Source organism: Sphaeramia orbicularis, chromosome 13, assembly GCF_902148855.1.
Source record: "Sphaeramia orbicularis chromosome 13, fSphaOr1.1, whole genome shotgun sequence".
Lineage (NCBI taxonomy): Eukaryota > Metazoa > Chordata > Actinopteri > Kurtiformes > Apogonidae > Sphaeramia > Sphaeramia orbicularis.
This window is the reverse complement of record NC_043969.1, coordinates 15,067,025-15,093,315: the sequence shown is the minus strand read 5'-3', so window position 1 is coordinate 15,093,315 and position 26,291 is coordinate 15,067,025. Positions and strand designations below refer to the sequence as shown.

General features: G+C 36.9%; 1 protein-coding gene across 1 annotated transcript; it reads left to right on the top strand.

The window, feature by feature from the left end:
• Window positions 1–1,993: 1,993 nt before the first annotated feature.
• Window positions 1,994–25,664, top strand: LOC115432258 (beta-galactosidase-1-like protein 2). Its single transcript, XM_030153155.1, has 19 exons — window positions 1,994–2,340; window positions 5,564–5,752; window positions 5,984–6,052; window positions 6,418–6,513; window positions 7,206–7,314; window positions 8,926–9,018; window positions 9,193–9,274; window positions 9,909–9,973; window positions 10,171–10,255; window positions 12,187–12,330; window positions 13,154–13,234; window positions 14,980–15,086; window positions 17,462–17,608; window positions 17,822–17,893; window positions 20,069–20,147; window positions 20,301–20,388; window positions 21,636–21,750; window positions 23,907–24,023; window positions 25,131–25,664. The coding sequence occupies exons 1-19, from the start codon at window positions 2,237–2,239 to the stop codon at window positions 25,215–25,217; spliced, it is 1,929 nt and encodes a 642-aa protein (XP_030009015.1). The 5' UTR covers window positions 1,994–2,236; the 3' UTR covers window positions 25,218–25,664.
• The last annotated feature ends 627 nt before the right edge of the window (window positions 25,665–26,291 follow it).

Genomic DNA, 26,291 nt, shown 5'->3' with positions numbered 1-26,291 from the left:
AAGGTCCTGGGTTCAATTCCAACACCAGTTGACGGGGAGTGGGACCTTTCTGTGCGGAGTTTGCATGTTCTCCCCGTGTCTGCGTGGGTTCTCTCCGGGTACTCCAGCTTCCTCCCACAATCCAAAGACATGCACTGATAGGTTAATTGGTTAATCAAAATTGTCCATAGGTGTGAATGTGACAGTGATTGTTTGTCTCTATATGTCAGCCCTGTGATGAACTGGGGAAATGTCCAGGGTGTACCCCACCTTCACCTGTAAGTAGCTGGGATAGGCTCCAAGCGACCCCCATGACCCTAGTGAGGATAAAGTGGGTTCTGACAATGAATGAATGAATGAGTAGTATTACAGTATGATAAAATGTGAGAAAACATCAGATTAGTAGCATTAAAAATGTTTTTATTTCATAGTTTTCATATCACTTTCTGTTATTTTGTTTTAAATACATATTGCTTCAAAAATTAAACTCATGGTGTCCAGCTGAGTGGACATTTTTGTAACTCCATAAAAAATAAGTTTATTAAAAAAAATTTCAATCACATTTTTTTTTTTTTCAGGCCTAGAGGAATAAAAACACTCAGGAAAAAAAAACAAACAACTTGACTAAGGTTCTCATAATTAATGCATCAAAGGGTTAATATCGATACAGCATCATGAAATGAAACATTGCAATAAATTATGGAACTGATATTTTCTTACACCCCTGCCCAGCCAGCTTGTCCATGTGGGCCCCAGAAGGGTTACAATTGGGCTGCATATAAGGGCCCCATGTGGGCTTGTCCACAGTTTCCATGATGGCCCCACATGTGTTTGCCCATATCAAAATCAGAATCAAAATTAGAATCAGAATCTCTTTATTGTCATTGTACCATATACAATGAAACTGAGGTAAAGCTCTCCGGTTCAGTGCAAGAATTTACAGACCGACAAAAAATATCAGTAAAACAACAACAAATATCAGTAAAACAACAAATGTCAGTAAAAGGCACAGTTATTTACATTAAAAAATAAAAAGTATTGCAAACTAAGATATTTGTAAAACATAGAATTTAAGTACAGGGTGGGGAAGCAAAATTTACAATATTTTGAGGCAGGGATTGAAAGACAGTGTATGACCAATTAGTTTATTGAAAGTCATGAGAATTTATTTGCCACAAAAAAATTGACATAATAGAAAATGTTTTTATTCTATGCGTCCTCCTTCTTTCTCAATAACTGCCTTCACACGCTTCCTGAAATTTGCGTAAGTGTTCCTCAAATATTCGGGTGACAACTTCTCCCATTCTTCTTTAATAGTATCTTCCAGACTTTTTCGTAATAGTTTTGCTCATAGTCATTCTCTTCTTTCCATTATAAACAGTCTTTATGGACACTCCAACTATTTTTGAAATCTCCTTTGGTGTGACGAGTGCATTCAGCAAATCACACACTCTTTGACGTTTGCTTTCCTGATTACTCATATGGGCAAAAGTTTCTGAAAAGGTATGGATAATAGTGTTAGGTATGATTATGACATCAATATATGTTTGGTTTCAAAACAATTGACGTAGTGCCTGCTGAGAAAAAACAACTAAATGTTCATTGTAAATTTTGCTTCCCCACCCTGTAGTGCAAATCACAAGAGAAGTAGTGCAAATGACATGAAAGATAAATATCGTGGGATAAAATAGTGTGAAGAATAAATAATATACGAGATATTCAGGTCTCTAATTCTGATTCTGATATGGGCAAACCCATGTGGGGCCACCATGGAAACTGTGGACAAACCCACATGGGACCCTTCTATGCAGCCCAAATGTAACCCTTCTGGGGCCCATATGGACATGCTGGCTGGGTGGAGAGAAGGTAAGGGGCCACATATGGTTCAGGATCCGTGGTTGCAGACCCCTGCCCTAAACAGCGACAGTTTTCGTTTTTTTAAAATCGCTTGTACTTTGTTGACGGTCCCTAACAGTTGACAGCCGCGCAGTCACAGGGTTGTATGGGTTATAGATTACACGCGGACAACTAATACCAGGGCTGTGTACATTAACCTCACGAGATGATAAACAAACGCATTTTTAAAAAAAAAAACATTTATAACCCGGAAATGCGGGTTTGATAGCACTGTGCTATGTTAACATGGGCCGGGTCATGACACGGTTTGTCAAACTGGTTTTTGTTTTTCGACCAACACATTAGGACGGAGTCTGCGGATCACAACTGACCTCTATACGCCTTTTTTAAGTTGTTACCAATGGAAAGTTGGTCTATATTTTCTGTCCGCATGCCTCTGAAGCAAAGATACTTCCTTCTGCTGTGTTTTGCTATCGGTGTGATCATTGTTTATCGCTCTTTAAGGTAAGTCACACACATTCGTCCACTCCTGACTTTGGGACAGCTAGTATTCAGCTCCATTCAAGACGTGCGCGAGGGTGTGTGTGTGTGACGTGGATAAACCCCCCCACACCCACTCCCACTTCACACACACTTCCCACACACGCCCACACTGCAGGTCCACTTGTCGCCCACCTCTTGCTTTATTCAATAGGCTTGTTTAGTTCTGCAGATGTAAAAAAGTCAGATATCTATGACTATTCTTACGACACCGTCCACGAGCTGTTTAGTAACCGCGCGTGAACTTCTACCTTTCTCAACTGTTGACTTGTGGACATTGGTCATGACTATTTAATACAGGGATGTCAAACATACGGCCCGGGGGCCAAAACCGGCCCACCAAACGTTCCAGTCCGGCCCGCAGGATGAATTTCCAAAGTGCTAAAATAACACTTAAGATTTTAACCACCAAGAATGTCGAACTCGTTTTAGTTCAGGTTCCACATACAGAACAATGTGATCTCAACTAAAATAGTAGCATAATAAACTGTAAATAATGACTCCAAATTGTCTTAGTATAATGTGTATACATAATATTACATTACACCTGTAACATTTAATTTGAATATTATTTTATTTCCAAATCATTAATTTTTGTTTATTATTTTGACATTTGTTTATGTTGTAATTTACATATTATTTCTTTAATTATTTAGTCGGTTTATATTATACATTCTTTTATTATGTTTCTTCTTGCCTTTCTTAATATTTTGGTTCCTGCCTATTGTTTATGGTACATCCTGTTTTGACATGACACGAGAGTTGTCTGTGATGGAACGCAAGCAGCGTATGTTGCCCTGAGCTGCTGACAATAAAGCTGGCTGAAACTGTCCTGCCGTTTGGTGATTATTAGCACGGAAGATAGCAAAACCTCAACACCAAGAATACCATTGTAACCCACCTTACCCACAGCCCCGGTGAGACAAGCAGTATTTCACTTCCTAAGACCCAGGAAATGTCAGCAAAGTACAAGGTTCTTTTGTTTTTTTATGAAATAAGTGCCTATATTGGAAACATTCTGATGCAACAGTTTTTTCAGATGCAGTTTTTAAATTTTTTATGGAATGTCCTTTGTGGTGGACAGTTTTCTTTTCTTTTCTTTTCTTTTCTTTTTTTTTTTTTTGTATAAAGCTGTGAAACTCTTGTCCACAAATGCGGATAGAAAACCCATAGCTGGGTCTTAGGAGGTTTAATATTTTGTGCCTTTGTAGATCCAATCCATATTATGCATGTATAAATGGTAAGTTGAGGTGTAATATTGTTAAAATTGCACTTATTTTTCTCAAGAAATTTCAGTTTTTTCAGGTTATTCACATCATTTTTGTTTGAATAGTTGGTAAATGTACATATTTTCATAATTTAATTTTGATTGCACTAAAACAAAAAGAAAAATTTGCAGTCGTCATTATTTACAGGTTATTATGCTATTGTTTTACTGGTCCGGCCCACTTCAGATCAATTTGGGCTTAATGTGGCCGCTGAACTAAAATGAGTTTGACACCCCTGATCTGATATCTAAAAGTGAAGGATCTTAGTTTGTTTTATTATGGGGAAATACTATATATTTCATTTTGTCTAGTGATAATAATAGAGGTGTAACATGATCACTGTATTATCCATTAACCCTTTCATGCATGAATTATGAGAACCTTAACCCTTTCATTCATAGTGGTCACTACAGTGGACAGTTATTCTACAGCTGTTCTCTTGTATATTAATGGATTTTGTGATTTTAGTTTCATATCAGCCAACACAATACACAATACACAATACACTGCAATTGATAACATTACTGTAACTTGGCTGTTCTTGATAAACCAGATCTAACATATTTGAGTGTAAATCAATTCGTTGTTATTAGACTGTAATTAACTACAAAAGTTTTTTTTTTTTTGCCGTATTATCTCCATGAAGTGACTAGTATTGGAGTTTACTACAAACAAGAAGTTAAGGATATTTCTGTTTTTTTTGGTCATTTTTTGCCATTTGTAAATAAAGCCATGTGTGGTCATTAAAAAATGTGTTTCAATTCAGTTCACACACAAAAAAAGTAAAAAGCGTTGTGCAAAAATCCCAACTGAAAAAAAAATATCCCCAAAAATTTTAAATATCCATAACTTTTTGTTTGTAGTGTATGTTAAAATGTGAGAAAACATCAAATTAGCAGCATTTAATGTTTTTATTTCATAGTTTTCAGTCTATCAGTAAATACACGTTTCGTTGCTTTAAAAATTAAATGCACATTTTTGCAACTCCATGAAAAATAGCTTCATAAAAAAACACAATAATCACTGTTTTTTAAATGCCTAAAAAGGAATAAAGAGAAAAAAAATCTTGATTAATGTTCTCATAATTCATGCATGAAAGGGTTAATCAAGATGTTTTTCCTGAGTGTTTTTATTCGTCTTTAGGCATGAAACAATCAATGTGATTGAAATTTTTTTATGACCCTATTTTTCACGAAGTTACAAAAATGACCACTCAGGTGGACACATTTTTGAAGTGACATGCTGTGTAAAAACTATGAAATCAAGACATTTTTAATGCTGCTAATCTGATGTTTCTCACGTTTTAACATACAATAATACTAGTTATTACACACTCAGATAATGTGCAATAAACCCAACATCTTTTTGTTAAAAAAAAACAAACAAAACTATTAATTCCAGTCTAATAACAATTAGCAATTGATTTATACTCAAATATGTTACTATAGATAGGGTATATCAAGAACAGGAACGTTACAGTAATGGTATGAATTGCAGTGTATGGGATGGTGCATAAGTGTCCACTGTGTTGGTTGATATGCAAATAAAACAACAAAATGAATATACAAATAGCTGTCCACTGTAGTGACCACTATGCATGAAAGGGTTACATTTCAGTGCCTTCTGGGTAAGTTGATAAGTAGCTGCTGTATAAGCCATGTAACAATAAGCAGCATAGGGTAGCTATAAAAGGTACTCCTAGCAAGTATTTGTTCAGGAGTTTTCCATGCAGGTGCAGCTCAGTAACTATTGGCGTCAGGGAATGTTTGTTTTGAAGCTTGTTTTTTTTTTTTATCATTGAGATCTGTTGGATCTGTCTTGTACTGGTGCCAGTGTTTCATCTAGTTGAACATCCAGTTTACAGAGTAGACCTGCCATTGAAATTGAATTTTTTTTTTTTTTTTTTTGCCCCTCTGAAGGAAGAGTCACGCTGAAGTCAGAAGAATGAGCCATGTGGAGGGTCTGAAGGCCAACTCCTCTCAGTTCACCCTAGAGAGGAAGCCTTTCCGCATCTTGGGAGGCTCCATTCATTACTTCCGTGTGCCCAGAGCCTACTGGGAGGACCGGCTTCTGAAGATGAAAGCCTGTGGCCTCAATACTCTCACAACGTAAGCCTCCAGTGCAGCTCAAGGCTGTTTAAATATGCAGTACCTTAAAGGTAGAATGAACACGGTCACTGGCAGGTATTCTCTGCATAGTGGAGAGTAGTATACACTGGAAGCAGGAGTAAAGGAAGGTTTTTGTATCAGTGTTTTTGGTTAAAAACAGATATTTATTACAAGAAGTAAAATTCACAGTTATACTAATTAACTTAAGAAGACTTTTTTTTTTTTCTGTAGGTATGTGCCATGGAACCTGCATGAGCCTGAGCGAGGAGTGTTTAACTTTGAAGATCAGCTGGATTTAGAGTAGGTATTTTTGCAGAAGTAGCAGTTAATTCATTGCAGAGACCCTCTCTCAAAATAGATTCATTCCTGCAGGTGGCACTGTTGCCCTGCAGAAATATTTAGCTTTTCCACAATCTCAAATAATGTTCTTAAATTTATAATACTTAGTCTTTACTTACCGATTCTAATGAGTGAGCCATATCCACTTTGTGTTGTTAAAGTCATGTGATATACAATTTGTCTCAAAATAGAAAAATATATGTTTACATCACCAGTACTCTATTTTAAGTGAATGATGTATCACTTATTATTAGAGCACGCAACTTGCAGTGACTGTCTGTGTCCACTTCATACACACACTCAGACATCTTGTTCTTTTTTCCTAGAGCTTATCTTCGGCTTGCATCCAGTTTGGGTCTCTGGGTGATTCTGCGTCCAGGGCCGTACATTTGTGCTGAGTGGGATTTAGGTGGAATACCCAGGTAAATATAGTGGTTAGTGTCTGCTTGGCAGTTCTGGTAAGTACTCTGTGAAATGTTATTATATAGATGGCATATGGGTGCTAACTTAGTGGCCTAAATTGACTTAGAAATGAATTATTCCTCCAGACACTGTGCAGTTAATCAGTTGTAGTGCTGTAGGCTAACTCAAAATAATTATTAGAAATAATTCATATTTGAAGCATGCTGTCACATTTTTCTATTAGTTTCAAGACATAATGTACAGCTTATGCAGGACATACATTGCATACAGTTTTTAGAGGGTATTATGTGACCTATATAAGTATCATTTAAATGTAGGATGAATGCATTACATGGTGTGATGGTGAGAAGTTACAGAAAGAGCTGTTCAATTTGTTAGACTCAAAAAGATGATTTCATCAAGCTTTTTAATCAAAATAGATACAGATTGATAATTAATTGGATGTTTGCCAGATTAAATCAGAAAATAGGTATTTTTTGAAGTTTCTCAAATGGAAAATGAGGTTGAGGTATATTTATTTGATAATCATCAAATCAGTGTTTCTGGGGTAATGTAATAAATCAGTGGTTTCTACTGCATCTCATGTTATGATTATCATGCTTATGTTTCTGTGACCTTGTTTAATAGTTAAAGCCCTAAAGACACGTCATGCAACTTTGTGATATTAGTTTTTGTTGTGGTTTCTTTTCAGTTGGCTGCTACGGGATCAAAATATGAAACTGAGAACAACTTATTCTGGATTCACAAATGCAGTCAACTCCTTCTTCGATCAGCTCATTAAGAGAGTTGGTCCTCATCAGGTAGTTTCATTTGCAACACCAGCAAAATGTTAAAATACCCACTCATATGTAGCTGTGATGTGATGTGATGGTACAACTTTAATGAAAGAATCAAATTATAGCTAAAATATATATGTATGCTTAAAATGGAAAATATTTTTATTGAATGTTCTTGAACTTGAATGAAGCTCATAATTAAAAAGCTAACCCATTTACAGTTCGATAGGACTATTTTCAAGATAAATTTATTGCTGCTCAACTAGCTTGATTGTGGTAACCACTGTTAGCTGTTGCATAACTGCTGTATAATGTATCATCCACAGTTTAATTTTTACCTTCATTCCAATAAGGGTGTTACAACTGAGTTTATTGGGATGTCTGTCTGTGCCTGGAACTCAAATTCTCATGGCACATTTCTGTATTAATATTTTACAAAAGGTACAGTAGGTCTGTACTTTATCACTGTCCTCTGCCAAGATGACCCATAGTTGGATCTAGACCCAGATACATTTTTTAAGGATTCTTCACCAGTGGCAGAGGGGGCATTTCTTGACACGTTTGTCATTTTCTTGGAAAGGAAGCCAAATATTATTCTGAAAAAAAAAAAAAAAATCACAGAGGCTGCATGGCATTATTCCTCATCATGGTCAATTTCTCGCAAATCAGGATGACACAAAGCTGAACATATTCCATCCGTCTGTCAGTTCATCCTTCCATCCATCTTGAAGGGGAAACCTATTTCCATTGTTTGTTCTTTGGATCACTACCCCACTGCTCGTGACCATAGATAAAAGCAGAAACATTGATCGACTGCTAAATAGAGGTTTTCCTTTCAGTTCAGCTCAGCTCAGCACCTGCATCACTGCCAACATCACACCAATCCACCTGTCAATCTGTTGCTCCATCTTTCACTCATTCATGATACTTCAACTGCACCACTCAGGTTGCAATTCATCCCCGACCCAGAGGAGGCATTTCACCCAACTCTGGTGAAAAACCAGAGTTGGAGAGGCTAATTTTCATCCTGGCTCCTTTCCTTTTGGCTACAAACCACCCCAGTGAGAGCTGGAGGTCGCAGCTTGATGAAACCAACAGAACCACATCCTCTGCCCAAAACAGACATGAGATACTGAGGCCACCATACTGGACATCCTCCACTCCTTGGCTGTGCCTATAATCTCTGTCCATAAGAACTTTAAACTGAATTTGACAAAGGACAGCCCTGGCAGAGTCCAACCCTCATGGTAAAATGAGAGTCTGACATTCTACCAGCCATTCAAAGCAAGCTTTTCATCTCCAGAATTGGTGTATTTGATGTGTGTTTCTGAAATATGTTTTTGTTTTATATTCCTTGTGTTTCTTTGTGTATATCCACAACACAATGGAATCATCCAGTGTGGTTGAAATGATCTAATAGGTGAGGATTTGCTGTAGTTTACTATCTTTTGCACCATTTTGTATTTATTTTCATCACTGTCATGTCATTTCATATATGCAGATTTTCATTTTACAGAGGCTTATTTTTTTAAGATAGCTATTTGGATGGTAGGAATTGTCAAGAACTGATGATAAACAGTAGTATATCTTCTTTCTTTATTCTTTTTCTTCCTTTATTGTTGAATTCATGTGCAGTACTCAGAGGGTGGCCCAATTATAGCAGTTCAAGTGGAGAATGAATACGGCTCCTATGCTAAAGATCCAGAATACATGCCTTTCATCAAGGAGGTAAGAAACAGTCCATCCATCCATCCATCCATCTATCCATCCATCCATCCATCCATCCATCCTTACTTAATTCTTTCTTCTGTCACTGACTCCCTTTTTTACTTTCTATCAAAACAATAATTCTTACTGTTTTGTTCAGTTACTTCCATAATCCATAAGCTCTGTTCTTTTCAGGCCTTATTATCAAGAGGCATAACAGAGCTGCTAATGACCTCAGACAACAAGAAGGGACTAAAACTAGGGGGAGTGAAAGGAGGTATTGTCACATAGTCACACACACACACACACACACACACACACACACACACACACACACACACACACACTCACACACACACACACAAACACAAACACACACACACACACACACAGTATGATGATTGGTGTGTTGTGTTTTTTCACTATGACACGTGGTCAAAGCTAAGGGAAGTTCAGTGTCAGGCAACTGCTGTTCAGTTCAAAATTTTAAAGAGGGGATTCTGTGTTGGACCAGAAAGTTGACTTGTTTCCAAAACAAATGTGTATTAAAAGCAGTTGTTTTTAAAGCTGTAATCAGATTCTCATAATTATAGAATGAGGTAAACAGTTCAAGTCAGTATTAGTACTTTAAAAACAAGTTTGGGAGGTATGTGCAGGTTTCAGTACTTTCCTAATCCTTCGTTAGTATTTTATAGAATTACCTATAGTGACAACAAAAATAAATGGTGTAAAAATGTATCTGATTTCTCTTTTTCTGCCTCTGTAACTACAGAGACAGACACAATGAAAAGAAATGAAAAGCAAAAGCTGTTAATTAGGATTACTTTCTGAATGTTCAGTCTATCTTAAGTTTGATCTCTAGTCTATTTTTGACTATTAACATATTGTCATTTATTCTTTTCTGTATAAAGCACTAGAAACTCTGAATTTTCAGAAGCTGAATAAAAAAGACATCCTTTATCTGGATGAAGTACAGGTAAGTCCTATTTGTCAGCCACTTCTTTACATGTTGGTTCTTCAAGTCGTGTCTCTGAAGATTTAAATCATTTGGTATCGTTGCTTTTTCCAATAAACAGAAGTCATTCCAGGTGAACATTTAGATCTACTTCTATGTGTCTGCTGTGTTACTGTCTGAATCTGCTGCCACTCTAAAACATTTCTCTCCTCTCCTAGCCTCACAAGCCCAAGATGGTGATGGAGTACTGGTCGGGCTGGTTCGATCTTTGGGGCAATCTCCATCATGTATATACACCTGAGGGTAAGACAGACTTACCCAGAGAAACAGTTTCAGCAAAGGTAACAAACACTTAAAAGGGGTACACAGGTTTTCTGTACAGAGGGATACAGGATCCCTGATAACAGTGTTGAGATGAGGGTAAGACTGGATTTCTTCTGATGGATTCTTTGTTGGGGGTGAAACAGTGTTCTCTGTGCTGAGGGTCGATAATTCGAGCTAATTTGAGACGTGGGTAAGATGTGCTGTGAGCCAAAGCAGCATCTCCAAGGGTAAAACAGACTGTCTTGAGGGTAAGACAGTGTAGGGGGCCTTAGGGGAAGAAAGGCTTAAGACAAACCTTTTAGCTGAAAATAAAAAAGTTTTTGTGCTCGGTAAAAACAGGCTAAGGACAAACTCAGTGCTATGGGGATTGGGAAAGAAAAATTCTCCAGACAGTTTCTGTTACAGTACAGTTCCTTAACAAAAGGAGCCCACTCAGTGCAGCTGGGACGTACACAGCTTAGCATATGGTCATTTCTTTTCCAGTTTTTTGGCTTTTTTCAGAGATTCATATTCTTTTCATGCATAGTAGGATGTGAGCCAAGTATCACAGTCTGTGCGCCATCCTCTTAACTTTGTCTCAGGTCCACCTATTTCAAAGTAACAGATTTTCATAACACTTCAGCACGGAATTGTTCACAGCTATGCTTCACAGATTTTTCACTGAATGTACCAAACTCAGGTGAAGGTGTTAGATTTTGTAGTATTCATCTTGCGCTCTTCCTCTTCTTCTATATTTACATGCATCTGTCACCAGTTAGCTCGCCAAATAGCAAGAAATACTCAAGTTTATTTTTCAGTCAAGGCTGAAACTGTAAAAGTTGTTTATGTACTACAACTTTTTTTTGGCATGGAAGGATCCTCCCAACTAAATCTTATTAAAAAAAGATGAAAAAGTCTGTTTTGCAAAATGTCAAACTGTTCCCTAGATAGGCTTCTTTTTTCAGCTATATTTCATCAAGACATAGGCATCTTTCTTGATCTACGCCCTATGGACTTCATAGTAAATATTAATGTGGCTCATATGCTCTTTACTGTATGTCCTGCATAAAGTCGTATAATAGACCACATGTTACAGCCAGAGGGTTTCTATGTCGTATAATACAGTTGCAGTTATAACTTGAATGATAACACCTGTTTCACAATTGTAAAATTTAATAGCAACCCCACACCTTGGTATCATCATCTTGAGTGTTCTCAGACACATCTCATTTCAGACAGTGCACAGCCTTGAGCTTCCTTTTTACTCTCGTCGTTCCGCGTAGCCATCCACATTTCAACAAAAAAATGTTCTCAATGTGAAAGTACCCAGCACTCTTCCTTATGTATTCTCTAAGTGAGAAAAGGGAAAAAAGAGAAAAAAAGACCCTGACCACATACAAAGTGTCACAGCTATGAAATGAACACTGGAATATTCAGAGTGGATTCTTGCCGGTGACAGTTCATTGCTCTGCAGACTGCAGCACATTCAGCTGCTCACAGCCACTGCTTCCTCCCGAACAACAACTCTGTCCAGCTTTGTCACTCAGTGCTTTGTTATTCACCAAGAATCATGTCCTTGATAGAAATCATTAAAGTCACCTCGGTTTGGGTCCTTAATTATAGGCTTTGCTAGATTTGCTGCAAAGTATAGTTAGCTAATTTGTGCAGGGAGGTTGGCCTCTTTTTATGCATGGCAGCAATGGTCTGTAATGATTTATAGTAACCTGTAATAGAATGTGTGGCTGGGATCCATTCATGTTTCAATTGAAGTTTAATTGGGGGTAATAGGATTATTGAAACAGCAGCTCTGGCTTGGTAAAACTGAGTTATTTTTAGTTTTTGTCACAGTTTCTTTATTAAATTGGCTTTTGTATGCATGTGCTTCTTTGCTTTTCTTCCTTGCATTTGTTTTTTTTGTTTTTTTTTAACAGACATGTTGCCTGTTGTCAGAGAAATCCTTCAGCTGGGCATGTCGATCAACTTTTACATGTTTCACGGAGGGACAAATTTCGGTTTCATGAATGGGGCGTTCACCATTGGCATACCATCACCTAAGCCCATGGTAACAAGCTACGGTATGTTTCTGTTTTATTGTCTTTATCATACAATAAGTTGCTATATGTGACCTTAGTAGCAAACATATTGTTTCATTTGAACACATTTCCTTTACAGGGGTCATCTGTTGCTTGGTTTTAATTAGGTTTAGTGCCACAGAGATTCAGGATAAAGCAGCTTTTTAATACTCACCTTCACAATTACTTGTACTTCTGCTGTTTTTGTATAGAGATTCTGCGCCAAAGGTTGATAGGGGATGAAGAATACACTTTGATTCCTTCTTGAATTACTGATCTATTTCTTTATTGAAGTACAGTCAGTAAATACACTCTTATTCTTTTTGCTTTGTGCAAACGCTAAATTGCAGGGTTTACAAAAACATGGATAGGTTATGTGAAATATCTTTAGATGGCGCTATCTCTGCTAGGGAGCATCTGACCTTCAGCGGCTTGAAATTTGAATATGCACCGCACACTAATGAATTCATTACCTAATAAAATGCAAGAGAATGTAAATTAAAGATGGTACAATGGGTTTTATATCCTCCTCTAGGGTACTTAACATTGTAATGACCTCGTTCTTCAGAAAAGAGGGGAATTTTGAAAGGTACTCAGCAGTAGTGAAGGCCACCTCTGACCTTCAGCAGTCTGCATACCTGTTTTTACTCTTCTGAATTCTTTTTTACCTCTTTGCCTCAAAAAAGCTACATTTTCTGTCAAGATAACCCAAAATATGTCTCGGTTGGCTGCTGTCTCAAGATGTATGATATGTGAGTGCTGTGAAAGCGTCTGCTGTGGGAAGAGGCATCCCTGCCTGCAGTTCTGATAGCGCATTATCTTTCAGATTACGATGCTCCATTATCCGAGGCTGGGGATTACACCACCAAGTACCATCTTCTGAGGAATTTATTCAGCCACTACCACAGTGAGTGTTCTGTGTTGTTGCTGAGACGGGCCCCCATCTTCTGTCTCCCTTTTCTTTCATCTCCCCACTTAAGTTAATTCCCCTGTACAACCGGTTCAGTGTTGGCTAAAGCGGGATAACTTTGCATATGATTACAAGCATAGATTAGATATGGGGTTGTGCGTATCAGCGCATGTGTGAGTTTTCTACCAAAGTCAGAGACCCTCAATTACCCCCCATTGGGAAAATTACATACTAGTCCTTGAACCAAGTTTATTGCTTATGCAGTTTTCTCCATTTGTTTAACAATGGTTTTGTGGTTGGGGGCAGAAATCTCAAGTGTTTTGTGGCCAAGGCTGGAAATGTAGCTTTTGGCAATCTGGGATTGAATCCAGCACAACAAAGTAATAATTTGCTCACCATTGTGGTGACTGAAGATAGTTTGAAAGGCTGCCTGTGCATGATTCATCCTTATGTTTTGTAGTCTGCTGAACAATGCGCAGTGGCCTGGATATGAGTGCGAGTCTGAGTAGGCTTTGTCTTGTATACTCAGCAACCACAAATACATGACCTAATTCTTTAATTAGATCAGCTTGATATTTTATTATATTTTGTTGTCAAATTATGTACATTGTGTCAGTTACTCTTGGCCCTGCAGGATAGTTTTTACATTACTTGGCTCAGATTCAGGCTGGTCTGTCAGAGGTCTAACACTGATCGTTGACAACAGCAGTGCTTATTAAATAGACCTCTAATACAGTATATGCTTTAGGGTTTTCTTATTATTTCAGAGCTGTCAAAAATATCGTTTATACCATTGAACAAGCTATACATCAATCTGGACTCGAACAGAGCCTGTGCACTTGTATAAAGCTGACTTGCTACTGATGTTTCCAGGTTATCGGATGAAAAGTTAGAATACTAGCGAAAAAAAATCCTCCTTGCTCTTGATATCCCAAAGGATACATATTTGCCTTGTTCTCTTAGGTATAAGATAATACTGTATGATAATGCATGGAATCATACAAGTAGCTTTGTTGAAAAAAACATTCCAATATGACAGATAGAAATGTCTCTTCTTCCTTTGACAGGATATGTACTACTAAAGCTAATGGATTGTAAGGGTGGAAGCCATTTAGAGGAAAGGTGTTAGCCATTATCCTTTGAGATTTTCTTAAGTGATCCAGCTGTTACCACATGGTGATAAGAAAATCCTGTCAAGCGTGGTCTATAGGGACGGCTGGTGTCTCTACATGCTTTAACACCTTTAAAAGCAGTTAGAGGGAAGGGAACTATGGTTAATCATTGTAAAGAGTTTTGTAACAAACTGGGTACTGCTTTGGATGGATGAAACAGACTCAAATTGGCTTAAAACCATCTTCCAAGGGTCATTTTTAATGTGTACAGACTGACTTTGAGGACTAATAGTAGGGTTGACTTGGGATTGTCAAGTTTAACAGCCAAGAAGAATGGAGAAGATGGTGATATATGTGTAGATAAATAACAATTCAGTTGTTAGAAAATGAACCATGCTACTTTGTTGTAAATCAGACTATTAGTTCTTACATGTTATAATTAGCCTTTGGTTTTTAATTAAAGGTGTGTGTATTACGTAGATTTGCAAAAATGTAGGATTCATATTTTTTAAACTCTAAAGTTTCTCTATATTTTTTAGCTATCATGTGCAAAGGATACTGTAAATCCACTACATTATTGAAATGCAGATAAACTGTCAGATACCCTCACTTTTCCTACTTGTTTTTCAGCTGAGCCTCTCCCTGAACTGCCCTCTCTACATGAGAGAAAAGCATACCCGCCTGTTGTCGTCCAACAGCACCTGTCCCTCTGGGACAGTTTGCACTTCACTGACAAGGTAATCTAAGGATGCATATTGAGTACTAACATTCAAGGCAAAATAAAGAAGGAGAATAGAACAGCACCACTGCACTATTATCCGAAAAAGGAAAAACAGGATTTGCAGACAACAGAAAAATGTGTGTATGGAACTTTATTACTTATCAATTGTAGATAATCATTACAGTGCACTATCTTGAGCGGCCTTGGTTACACATTTACAGAATTTTATTAACGCATACACTTAACAAAATATGTTTATTACAAGAATTTTGTTAGGTTTGATGTCTTAAAACCATTTTTGCACATTTGTTACGGATTCTCCTTGACAGTTTGTCCATGTGTCTGTAAGAGGTCCGACCAAATAACCTTCTGTTTCTTCTTCCATATTGGTCAGTTATGTGGCCATCAGGAAGACAACTTTCTGCAGCCTGTAACTATTTTGTGATCTTGTGCATTTTATAGTTGCTGCAGGATTCAAGGACTCTTCCTTAATGCATCCTTTACTATACCACTGGCCTCTGGTTAGAGACAAGCAGTAATAAACTTTATGCATCTTTGTTTGATGTACATTTGTGTGAATACATAGTTTGAGCTTCTTTTTGCCAAAAAAACAGAACCTGTTTGGAGAGTGTCATCATGTCTACTTGAGATATTTACACCATGCTCTTCAGAGACATTTATATTCAAAACAGATGTAGCACGTCTGGCAGTTACTTACAACATTAATTATTTACTCCCTGTTGTAATATTCGCTTCCCCCTGCGCTGCCAATTACTTTACCCCTGACCAACCACATTGAAAAAGCCAAACTTCTCTTCAGCGGCTTCAGAGGGAGTGAGTGGGTTGTCTGAGTGTGATATTGTATCTGCATTTTAGGAGGTAGGTGGTTAATCGTATCATAGCGGGGGGCGTTTATTGTTTTTTAAAGAGAACAAAATGCAGCTCTCAAGGGTATGCAAAAGGATGTGGCTGTGTAAAAGAATTCCGCTGAAAAGCAAAGAGGAAAGCTTCATTTGGTTTGATCAGTCTTCACTTATGGAGGAGATTGTGACAGGAAGTCCGTCTGGAGTGGGGAATGGTTTTGAGATGGGGGAATTCTTTTTCACAGTAAATAGAGGAAATGTTATGTCACCATTTGAGAAGCACATAAGCATTTTTTTTTTTTTTTTTTTTTTTAACTTGTCGTGTTCAGCAATTTGGCCTCTAGTATGAATGTACTGGGTGCCACGAGGTGACAGTTGTGAACTACAAGAAGATCAATTCCCCCTATGCGTTGGATTTTATTACTGTATGGATATTACCTGAGGGGAGAACAGGACTGGGGTTATACACAAACAGACCCTGAAACAGAAACAAACAACGGGCAAAAACAGAACAGTAACAACAACAGAAGAACATCAGTGAACTGAGAAACAGAATAGTCCAAAATAAAATAATCAATAGCAAACAAGTGAAAAAAAAGAAACAAAAACAGCAACAGAGCCAGTATAACCGAAAGATAACAACAGGCAAGTGTGGGTGTGTGTCTGGATGCATGTTTGAATGTGTGTGTGTGCATGGAAAGTCGCAACCACACCCCACCCACCGTCGCCAGCAGCAGGACAGGGACGGCCTGGAGAGAACAGGCAACCACCGACCCGCAGAGCCAAAAGGACCCAAAACCACATAAGCCTTAGCCTCATACCATACTTGCTTAAGTCGTACACAATATGGAGAAAAGTATTGGGACACACTGAATTCAGGTGTGTCTTTTCTAACAGGGGTCTGGGATACAAAACAATCATGACAGATGTCATAATATACTTTTATATAATGATAAATATTGCATTGGTTAGTTTTGTTTAAATTGTTATCTTTGCTTCCAAAATGCTGGTTTTTACTTAATTTCTCTCAACATATCTATCTGTCTGTCTGTCTGTCTGTCTGTCTGTGTGTGTGTGTGTGTGTGTGTGTGTGTGTGTGTGTCTGTCTGTCTAAATTCCTTAAAAATTTTTCATGCTCTGACTGTAAATAATTTTCCACCACAACTAACCATCTACTTTCTTCACATCTCACTGAGGAAGACAAATCTCCCATTAAACTTAAAAAATTATATGGACAAAAATATTGGGACACATGGCTACAGCTCCTAAGATGTCCTGTTCTTGCTGATTTGACATATAAACATCAATATTTATGATATTTATCACAATGTAGAACTATATTATGACATTTATCATTATTGTTTTGTTGCCCCCTGTTAGAAAAGACACACATGAATTCACCGTTTCCCAATACTTTTGTCTATATAGTATATGACTTATGTGGCTAACGATTTCTAAAAAATCATGCTTTCCTTGTGTTACTGGTAAAGTGTGCATGTGTTAAATCCTTCTTTTGCATGTTTTGTAGCCTTTTAAGTCACAGAAACCAGTCAACATGGAGAACCTTCCTGCCAACAACTACAACGGTCAGTCATACGGGTACACTCTGTACGAAACCACCGTCACCAGTGGCGGAATACTCAGATCCAAAAACAATGTCAGAGATAGAGCTCTGGTGAGGACACGAAGACAAACAACACCATATTTATCTCCAATCACACATTTTCACTTGTCTTTGTGAGAAGTCTGCAGTGACTGTTTGTCATAAATCACACCACTGATTAGTGTACTTGTTGACTGCAGTTAACAAGCTCTCTTTGTCCACACACTTATCGACATCTGCAGGTCTCCACATTTATTTTATGCTTGCTTTTTATTTTCTCTCTAGGTTTTTGTCGACAAACATTTCGTTGGTGTGCTGGATTATAAGACATTGGAGCTTGCTGTACCTGATGGGAAGGTATCTTTTATGTGTTATTCAATTTACACCTAGTTTACTATCAGCCTTTTTGGAAGGTTGTTAATATTTCGCAACATGCAGCATGGGAAAGCTTTGGGTTACAGTGATATTATACAGTGCTATATGACTCATCCATAAAGCTGATTGTTATGTGCACACAACTCCACTGTTTCTAAATTCCCATGTTATGAAGTTTAATGACTTGTTTAATTACAAAACTGTGCAAATAATGTTCTAAGCCAAACAAAGCTCACTCCCAGACTCTGTTCAAAAGTTCTTTTCAATACGGGAAAGCAGATATGATTTCAGAGGTGTTTGTATGTTTACTGTACAAAAAGCAGTTCAGTGTATTTCTGTTATTGGCAGAGGTGGGAAGTAATGAAATATAAGTACTTTGTTACTGTACTTAAGTAGATTTTTTAGGTATCTGTACTTGAGTATTTATTTTTCTGGCAACTTTTTACTTTTATTCCCTACATTTTTGCATAAATGTCTGTACTTTATACTCCTTACATTCTCAGAATAGGCTCGATACTTTTTCAAACTTAACGGATGACGTAAAATACGTCACTTCAGAGGGAAAATCATTGACGGAGAGAAGGAGCACAGGCTGTGCACAGGGTACCAGAGTCCTGCACAGGGTCAGTACCAGAGTCCAGTACAGGGTCAGTACCAGAGTCCTGCACAGGGTCAGTACCAGAGTCCAGTACAGGGTCAGTACCAGAGTCCTGCACAGGGTCAGTACCAGAGTCCAGTACAGGGTCAGTACCAGAGTCCTGCATGGGTCCACTTTTTCCAAACTTTTCCGCTCACACCTGCAAAGCTGAGTACTGTAACTTCACCCGTTATTAAACGCATTGTCTACACAGTAACTCATTTTTAAGGGCTTTATTTTTGGCTAAACTACACACCATCAATAAATCTGTAATATGTGCTGCTCAATGATGTCTTTGGCTGGATATAAACAGAGATAAAGCTCACTTCAAAATAAAACAAACCGACTGTGGATCAACCACAGTCAGATTAGATGATCATCATCATTAAATGTCCTGATAATTATTTTAATCCATGAATCTTCTTTAATTTTTTCACTTCTTTGCCCGCTACCCACCCGCATTTCGTTTAATTTTACCATACCTGTGAAAAGTCTCTTAATTTTTTTATTTACCCGTCCCTGCATGTTTTTGCAGGTTACCTGTCAGGTACCAGACCCGGTGCAGGACTCCCGTTAGTACCATTCACTGTGGAATTAGAAAACGGAAACTTTTATTATTTTGGCTGGTTAAATAAGTATTGTTTCATTCATGGCAAAAAATGCAGTTTTAATTTTTACTTTTGTACTTTATTACAATTTAAAAGTTGTACTTTTTTACTTTTACGTAAATAAAGCAGTTGAATCAGTACTTGTACTTTTACGACAGTATTTTTTCACACAAGTAGCTGCACTTCTACTTAAGTACAGAATGTGAGTACTTTTGCCGCCTCTGGTTATTGGGGTTATTATTATTATGGAATGGCATGAATACAAATTTAGAGATGTGCAATTCATTAATGGTTTTCAAAACATGGGTTTAGAAAGATATTTTTGAGGGCTACAAACAGGAAGGATTTTTAATGTTTTGGTTGGTAGCCTAAAAGCTGATTTTTGATTTGAATGTAGGCAAGGTGTATATAAGCATTTAGCTTCTGCCTAAGCCTATTCAGTCTCAACATAATTCACAGTTGGTTGGTCTTAAAATCAGTCTTTTTGTTTGTATTTTCTGTATTATGGATAATGACTAAATAAACATAAACCTGAAACAGTTTCAGTTCCAACATCAAGCCAAAAGCAAATCTACAAAAGAATATTTATCGCAACAAATGTAAAAAGTCAACCTTGTGAAAAAGTGCAGATTTTAATGGCCTTATTCTGTTACTAAAACAACTGGATTCCAACTGAAGGTATTTTTGTTTATTATTCCCATGTAGCAATGCCTGTTATGTTTATATATATATATATATATATATATATATATATATATATATATATATATATATATATATATTTGTGTGTGTGTGTGTGTGTGTGTATATATATATATATATATATATATATATATATATATATATATATATATATATATATATATATATACACATGTGGTTTTTTTTGTGGTTTCCCCCCCCCCCCCACAGGGAAAAAGAACTCTAGGTTTACTGGTGGAGAACTGTGGAAGAGTCAATTATGGGGAAACCCTGGATGAGCAGCGCAAAGGTACAAATTATTCTATATATTGAAGCCAGAACATATACTCAGCCCAAGTGTTACTGAACGATCTTTTCTGATTACAGACCATAAAAGAAACTACTGCCTGCAATATCTTTAGAGTGGAGAGAAAACCGAAAATGTATTTTACTCACCTTTCAGGTCTTGTTGGAGATATTGAGTTAAACAAGCAGCTCCTCCGAGAGTTCATTATTCATAGTCTGGATATGAAGCCAGCCTTTGTAAACAGGTTTGTGTCTTCCAATTATTATCTGATTTCCCTCCATGTTTGTGTTTCACTGTCATTACATAGGCCTGCCTCTGATTCAATACAGCTGATTATTCCGCTGCCTCTAACTATTACAATAGGAACAAGATATCAAAATACAGAAGGGAAAACAGAGCCTTCAAATTCAATACTGCATCCCAAGCATCCAAAATTTATGTGTGTATTACAGTGCGTCAGTTGAGATTTGTTGCAGTGTTTTTATTTAATTATTTATTTATTTATTGATGTGTTTGAAGTTGTGATTACTAAAATTTATGACTGTACCTTTATTTATCGAATACAGTAGCACACAACAGCAACACTAGCAGAGTTCAAGCATATGCAAAAATACATTTAGGTTGATTTAAGGGACAGCTACATACAGTTAATCTTAGTATAACTTCAGTAACTGTTACAGCATATGTCTACGAATTAGTTTTTCAGATGTCAGATGATGTGAGCCTGCCTAGTATATGCAGTTTTACACGTCATATCCGAAATGCTACATGTGCTGGTCACATCATTACAATGTGTCCCATCACTGTTACAAGAGATTCATCTAAATGTATAATATAGACTGTGTAACACTGCTGTCACTGCAAACCCTGGCCTTCAATGGATGTGCACATAAACGCATCACTGAGCAAGCACAGAACATAGGCTGTGGTGCAATGTAACAGTAAAATGATCTGCATGTCATGGTGTTCATCTAACTAGTAGTGAGACACTATGATGGTCTGTTTTATTCAGTGATGTTGCTTATCGCAATATTGTGACTTTAGCGCTTAAAAAGGTTAATACATACACATTTAAAGAACACATGTACCATTTATATATTTCTATGTACTGTGATTATCAGCTGTTTTACCCCAGAAATCTTCTAAAAATGTCAAGGCCAATTAGTGTATGCAAACTTTAGCACTTTTTGAAGTAAGGATTGAAGGGGTTGAATCTATCTTTTCTCAGCTTGTAAACAGCAAAGTCTTTTCCAGAAGTATTATCTTCTATATTTTACTTTTATAGTTACTTATGGAGAAAAAATATAAAATACACGTTCATCTGTCTAAGTGGAAAAATCAGAATGGTTAAAATCAATTCTGCTGATGTAGTTATATGTATCATCATACATATAACTATATTTTACACATCTATACAGTGCTTTAGATTAACAATGAGAACTATATTTCATGGATGTTTTAATTGTTTGTTACGTACTTACCATTTTTCAGATTGGAAGCTTCCGGTCACTGGATTGCCATGCGTCATCGGCCCTCCTTCCCAGCATTTTTGCAAGCTAAACTCTACTTGAGCCGTTCTCCTAAGGACACCTTCATAAAACTGCCAGTGAGTAGGAAGGACAGCCATTTTGGAAGTTGTCAAAATATTTGTGTGCATAAGATAGAAATGTGTGCATATTAGTCTATAGTTGTGTAAAAAATAAATATTGGTAAACTCTTGAATGAGTTCAGTTGTACATAAAATGTATTGTGTGTATTTCATCCATCAGAATACAAATGAATAAGTTTTGACAAGAATTACAAACACAAAATGCAACTTTATGGTTGTGCTTTCTCCATTACGAATACAAATTCACCAATGTGACTCAACTGTCAAAAATACATCACCACTTCACTGGCATTATTTATCGAGCAGAGGATACATTGATTCCACTGATTACACATGTGTTCAGGTTGCTCCTCCGTGGTCAAAACAATATACAAATGGTTTGATTTGACCTGATTTTGTTCTCTGACTTCGTCGGCCATTTTGCATAGTGATCCTGCCCTATCTTGTCACATAAAAGGAACCTGAACTCATGTGCAGTCTGTGGAATCGATTTATCTCCTGCTTGATAAATAATGCCTGTGAAGTGGTAACATATTTTTGACAGTGGAGTCACGTTGGTGAATTCGTATTTATGATGGAGAAAGCACAATCGTAAAGTTGCATTTCATGTTTGTAATTCTCTGTCAAAATTTTTTCATTCCTATTCTGATTCTGTTCAAGACACACAATACATTTTATGTACGACTGAACTCATTCAAGAGTTTACAAATATTTATTTGTTGCACAACTATATTTATATTTGCACAACTATAGGCTAATATGCACGCATATCTGTCTTATGCACACACATATTTTGAGACCTTCCTTACCCCATATAAACTACCATTAAATTTAGTCTCTAAGTGTTATATAAAGCTGTATTATCAGTAGTAGTAACTGGTTTTTCTTCTATTTTATTCATCTCATCCTAGACACAGTAAAATAAGCTATTAATTATTATTGTTACTTACTAAAAACTAAAGGCTGATGGTACACTGTGATCAGGACTTATTACATCATTGTGGATGTTTAAAGGCAGACAAAAAACTGTTGGAAAGTAAAAGTATTTGATTCCTGAACTGAGCATCTAAGTCTCAGTAATACAGTACCTGAATAAATATCAATAAACCTGGACTGAACATCAGAGTAACTGGCTGAATTATTGGTGTGATTTTTATTTGCTAAGTCATTATTTTCCCTCAAAGTCAGTAATTCCAGTTGTGAAGCCGGATATTAGCCAATGGCCTCAATCAGATACAAGTTCTGCTGTCACTGAGAAACACTTATTAATTTAGGGATGTCAAACTCATTTTCTTTCAGGGGCCACATTCAGCCCAATTTGATCTTAAGTGGGCCAGACCAGTAAAATAATAACATAGTATCCTATAAATAACAACAAATCCAAGTTTTAGTGCAAAAAAAATAACATTAAATTGGGAAAATATTTACATTTACAAACTGTCCAAACAAAAAAAGATGTGAATAACCTGAAAAAAACTGAAATTTCTCATGAAAAATAAGTGTAATTTGAAGAATATTATGTCTCAATTTATCATTTGTACATGTGCATTATGGATCAGACCGACAAAGGCACAAAACATGTAGTAACAGGCAGAATGTTGTTAAAATTGCACTTGATTTTCAAGTTATTCACTATTTACTGTTAAAAGATATTTTGTAAATGTAAATATCTTCATGATTTAATCTTATTTTTTTGCACTAAAAGGAAAAGAATTTGGAGTTGGCATTATATAGGCATCATGTAATATGACTTTTTTCACATTAAACCAAAAAGAAAAATTAGGGTCATTATTTATAGGTTATCATGCTTTAATTTTACATGAGCTCACATTGGGCTGAATGTGGAACCTGAACTAAAACCAGTTCGACACCGTTGACTGGTAATATCCTCAGTGTAAGTTTTACACTTGGCAAATTCACTCTTAAAGGTGAGAACATCCTAAAGGGTTTTTATAGTAGAGTACCAGTAATATAGTAGTAAAGATGCGGTCATTTACAATCCAGTGACTAAATACTGGTTAATACTTCTTAACACTTGTTACTTGTTAATTTGCCTCTGATTGCGTTGCTTATCTGTCATGTGACTAGTGCTGTCTTTCACCTGTGACTGGTTTTGTGTAAATCTGCTGAACTGTCTCTGTTTCTGTCCACAGGGCTGGAGCAAGGGCGTCATCTTTGTCAACGGTAAAAATCTAGGACGCTACTGGTCAATTGGTCCTCAACAGACTCTGTATTTGCCAGCGCCGTGGCTCCACAGGGGCGACAACCAGGTACTAAGGTTATAATAGTTTGGGATTTTTCATTATAGTTTAGTTTTATTTAGTTTTGACTTTTTTTTTCTCTAATTCAGTTAGTTTTAATTAGTTTTTAGAGCAGGTTTGCTAGGTTTTATTAGTTTTCATTTTTTTCTAAATGCTTAGTTTCAGTTTAGTTTTGTATTAGTTTTAATTTTTTCATATCTTTTATCTTCCTTGCTGTCATATTCAAATAAATCCCATTCATGACTCTGCTGCTTTCTCCCAACTTTAGTCTCCATGTTGCCAAGTAGAGTGAGGCTGAGAAGCCGACTCTAAATGACAAGTGACGAGATGTGATGGACCATGAAGTGCTATATGGCGCTACCAGCTAAAACTGCTCGAGTGAAATAAATCGATTTCATATCAATACGACATTGACAGACAAAAGCGATGGGAATTTTATCCATAATTTTTATAAGTTTTAGTTAGTTTTGTCAGCACACAATACAGTTTCAGTTAGTTATCATTTTTTCTTTTAATTATAGTTTTTATTTATTTCAGTTAACGAAAATGTTTTTTTCAATTCTAGTTTTCGTCATTTCGTTAGTTTTCGTTAACGATAATAACCTTGCCAGGTACCTGTGCATTACACGTTTACCATTCAGATGAAAGGCAGCCTCCACTCTGACTCTGAACACAAACATTTGTTTTCCACTGGTTAGTTTTCAACTGATTTGTTTTATGTTTAATCTATGTTTAAATGTGTGTTTTATTCGTAATTCTTTGACTGTTGGAGGAAACGAGCAATTTTCTCTTGAATGCTTAATACCATCAGGTACAATAACCATTAAGGTCCAACTTATGTGAAATAAACATGAATTTTCTGAAACTGACAATTATTTCCACTGCTGATTAACCTTCAGATTATTTTCTTGATTAATCTATTTGTTGTATTGGGTATTAAATGTCAGAAAATACCCAATCACATTGGTGTTGATGTTAAATTCAAAGAACATTTTCAGTATTTTTGCTTCTCTACTTTCTATCATATGCATAATTTGACCTAGTGCTCAATCATCAGCTCTAACTGTGCCTCCGTGACCTCAGTTAAGCTGGTAATTTATTTTTTCTTTATGACAGATCATAGTGTTTGAAGAGCATGAAGCAGATGGTGTGATCCAGTTCAGCAGCAGCCCTGACTATGGCATGAGTGTTGATGTCCAGTGAAGAGAGGAGGTGAGAGGGAAAGAGGAGGATTGGATTACGGGATCTGATCTTTGGAGGACTGTAAACAGGGCCCTGACTGGACTAGCAGCACTCAACCATCCAATGTATAATGCAGTCGGTCTGTCATCATTCACGGAGCATAACTGGAAAACCATTCAATATTTTTTTGCACTGACCTTGATCCAGTTTTTCAGTTATGAGTTTGAGTGGTGCCTATTCCTATTCAGCAGCCTATGAACTAAAAGGGGGCGCTCCACTGAACAATGTTGTTGAATAATTCTTGAATCGTACGTCAGATATTGAAAAGCTTTACCTTTATTTGTTACCTTCGTCAAGAAGGTTATGTTTTTGCGGTGTTGGTTTGTCTGTCTGTCTGTCCGTGTGCAAGATAACTCAAAAAGTTATGGACGGATTTGGATGAAAATTTCGGGAAATGTTGATACTGGCACAAGGAACAAATGATTAAATTTTGGTGGTGATCAGGGGTTGGGGGGAGGGATGGGCACTGATCTGCCTTGGCGGAGGTCTGCGCTCTCCGAGTGCTTTTCTAGTTCATTGAATTGATTTATATCTGGTGATATAAGCCACGCCCATAAAAATTAGATGAAATTTTTTAGTCCACTATTATCGAGCGCATTTTTTTTTTTTTTTTTCTGCGACAGTTACACTTACCTGCCACTTCTTTAGGTACACCCTGCTAATACCAGGTGTGAAACTTTTGCCTTCAGAACTGCCTTAATTCATCATGACAGAGATTCAGCAAAGAGCTGGAAACATCCCTCAGATGTTTTGTCTTTACTGACTAGTGGCTCAACAATAGACGGCACCGCCCCACCTGTCTCACATGAAGAAGAAGACGATGATGATGAGTACCATGTATAATCTGTATTCAAGTGTAGTTTAAAAATATTTTCGGTTGTTTAGTGTGCAGTCAAGTGATGAGTTTCCTGTTTGGGGAGTAAAAAACTGCACCTGAGGCTCTCCCTTTACCGTTTAGACTCTCATTACAAATGCCGCATGCACAGTAGACCCCCTCCAATACAAGGGATTCAAATCTTTCCACCCACACACCAC

What these genes read in the sequence shown, in the direction of transcription:
- LOC115432258 (XM_030153155.1), top strand. Translation starts at nt 2,237, where the DNA reads ATGGAAAGTTGGTCTATATTTTCTGTCCGCATGCCTCTGAAGCAAAGA. An exon ending in GAAGATCAGCTGGATTTAGA is followed by an intron (nt 6,053 to 6,417) that starts GTAGGTATTTTT and finishes CTTTTTTCCTAG; the next exon opens with AGCTTATCTTCGGCTTGCAT. An exon ending in TTTATTCAGCCACTACCACA is followed by an intron (nt 13,235 to 14,979) that starts GTGAGTGTTCTG and finishes CTTGTTTTTCAG; the next exon opens with CTGAGCCTCTCCCTGAACTG.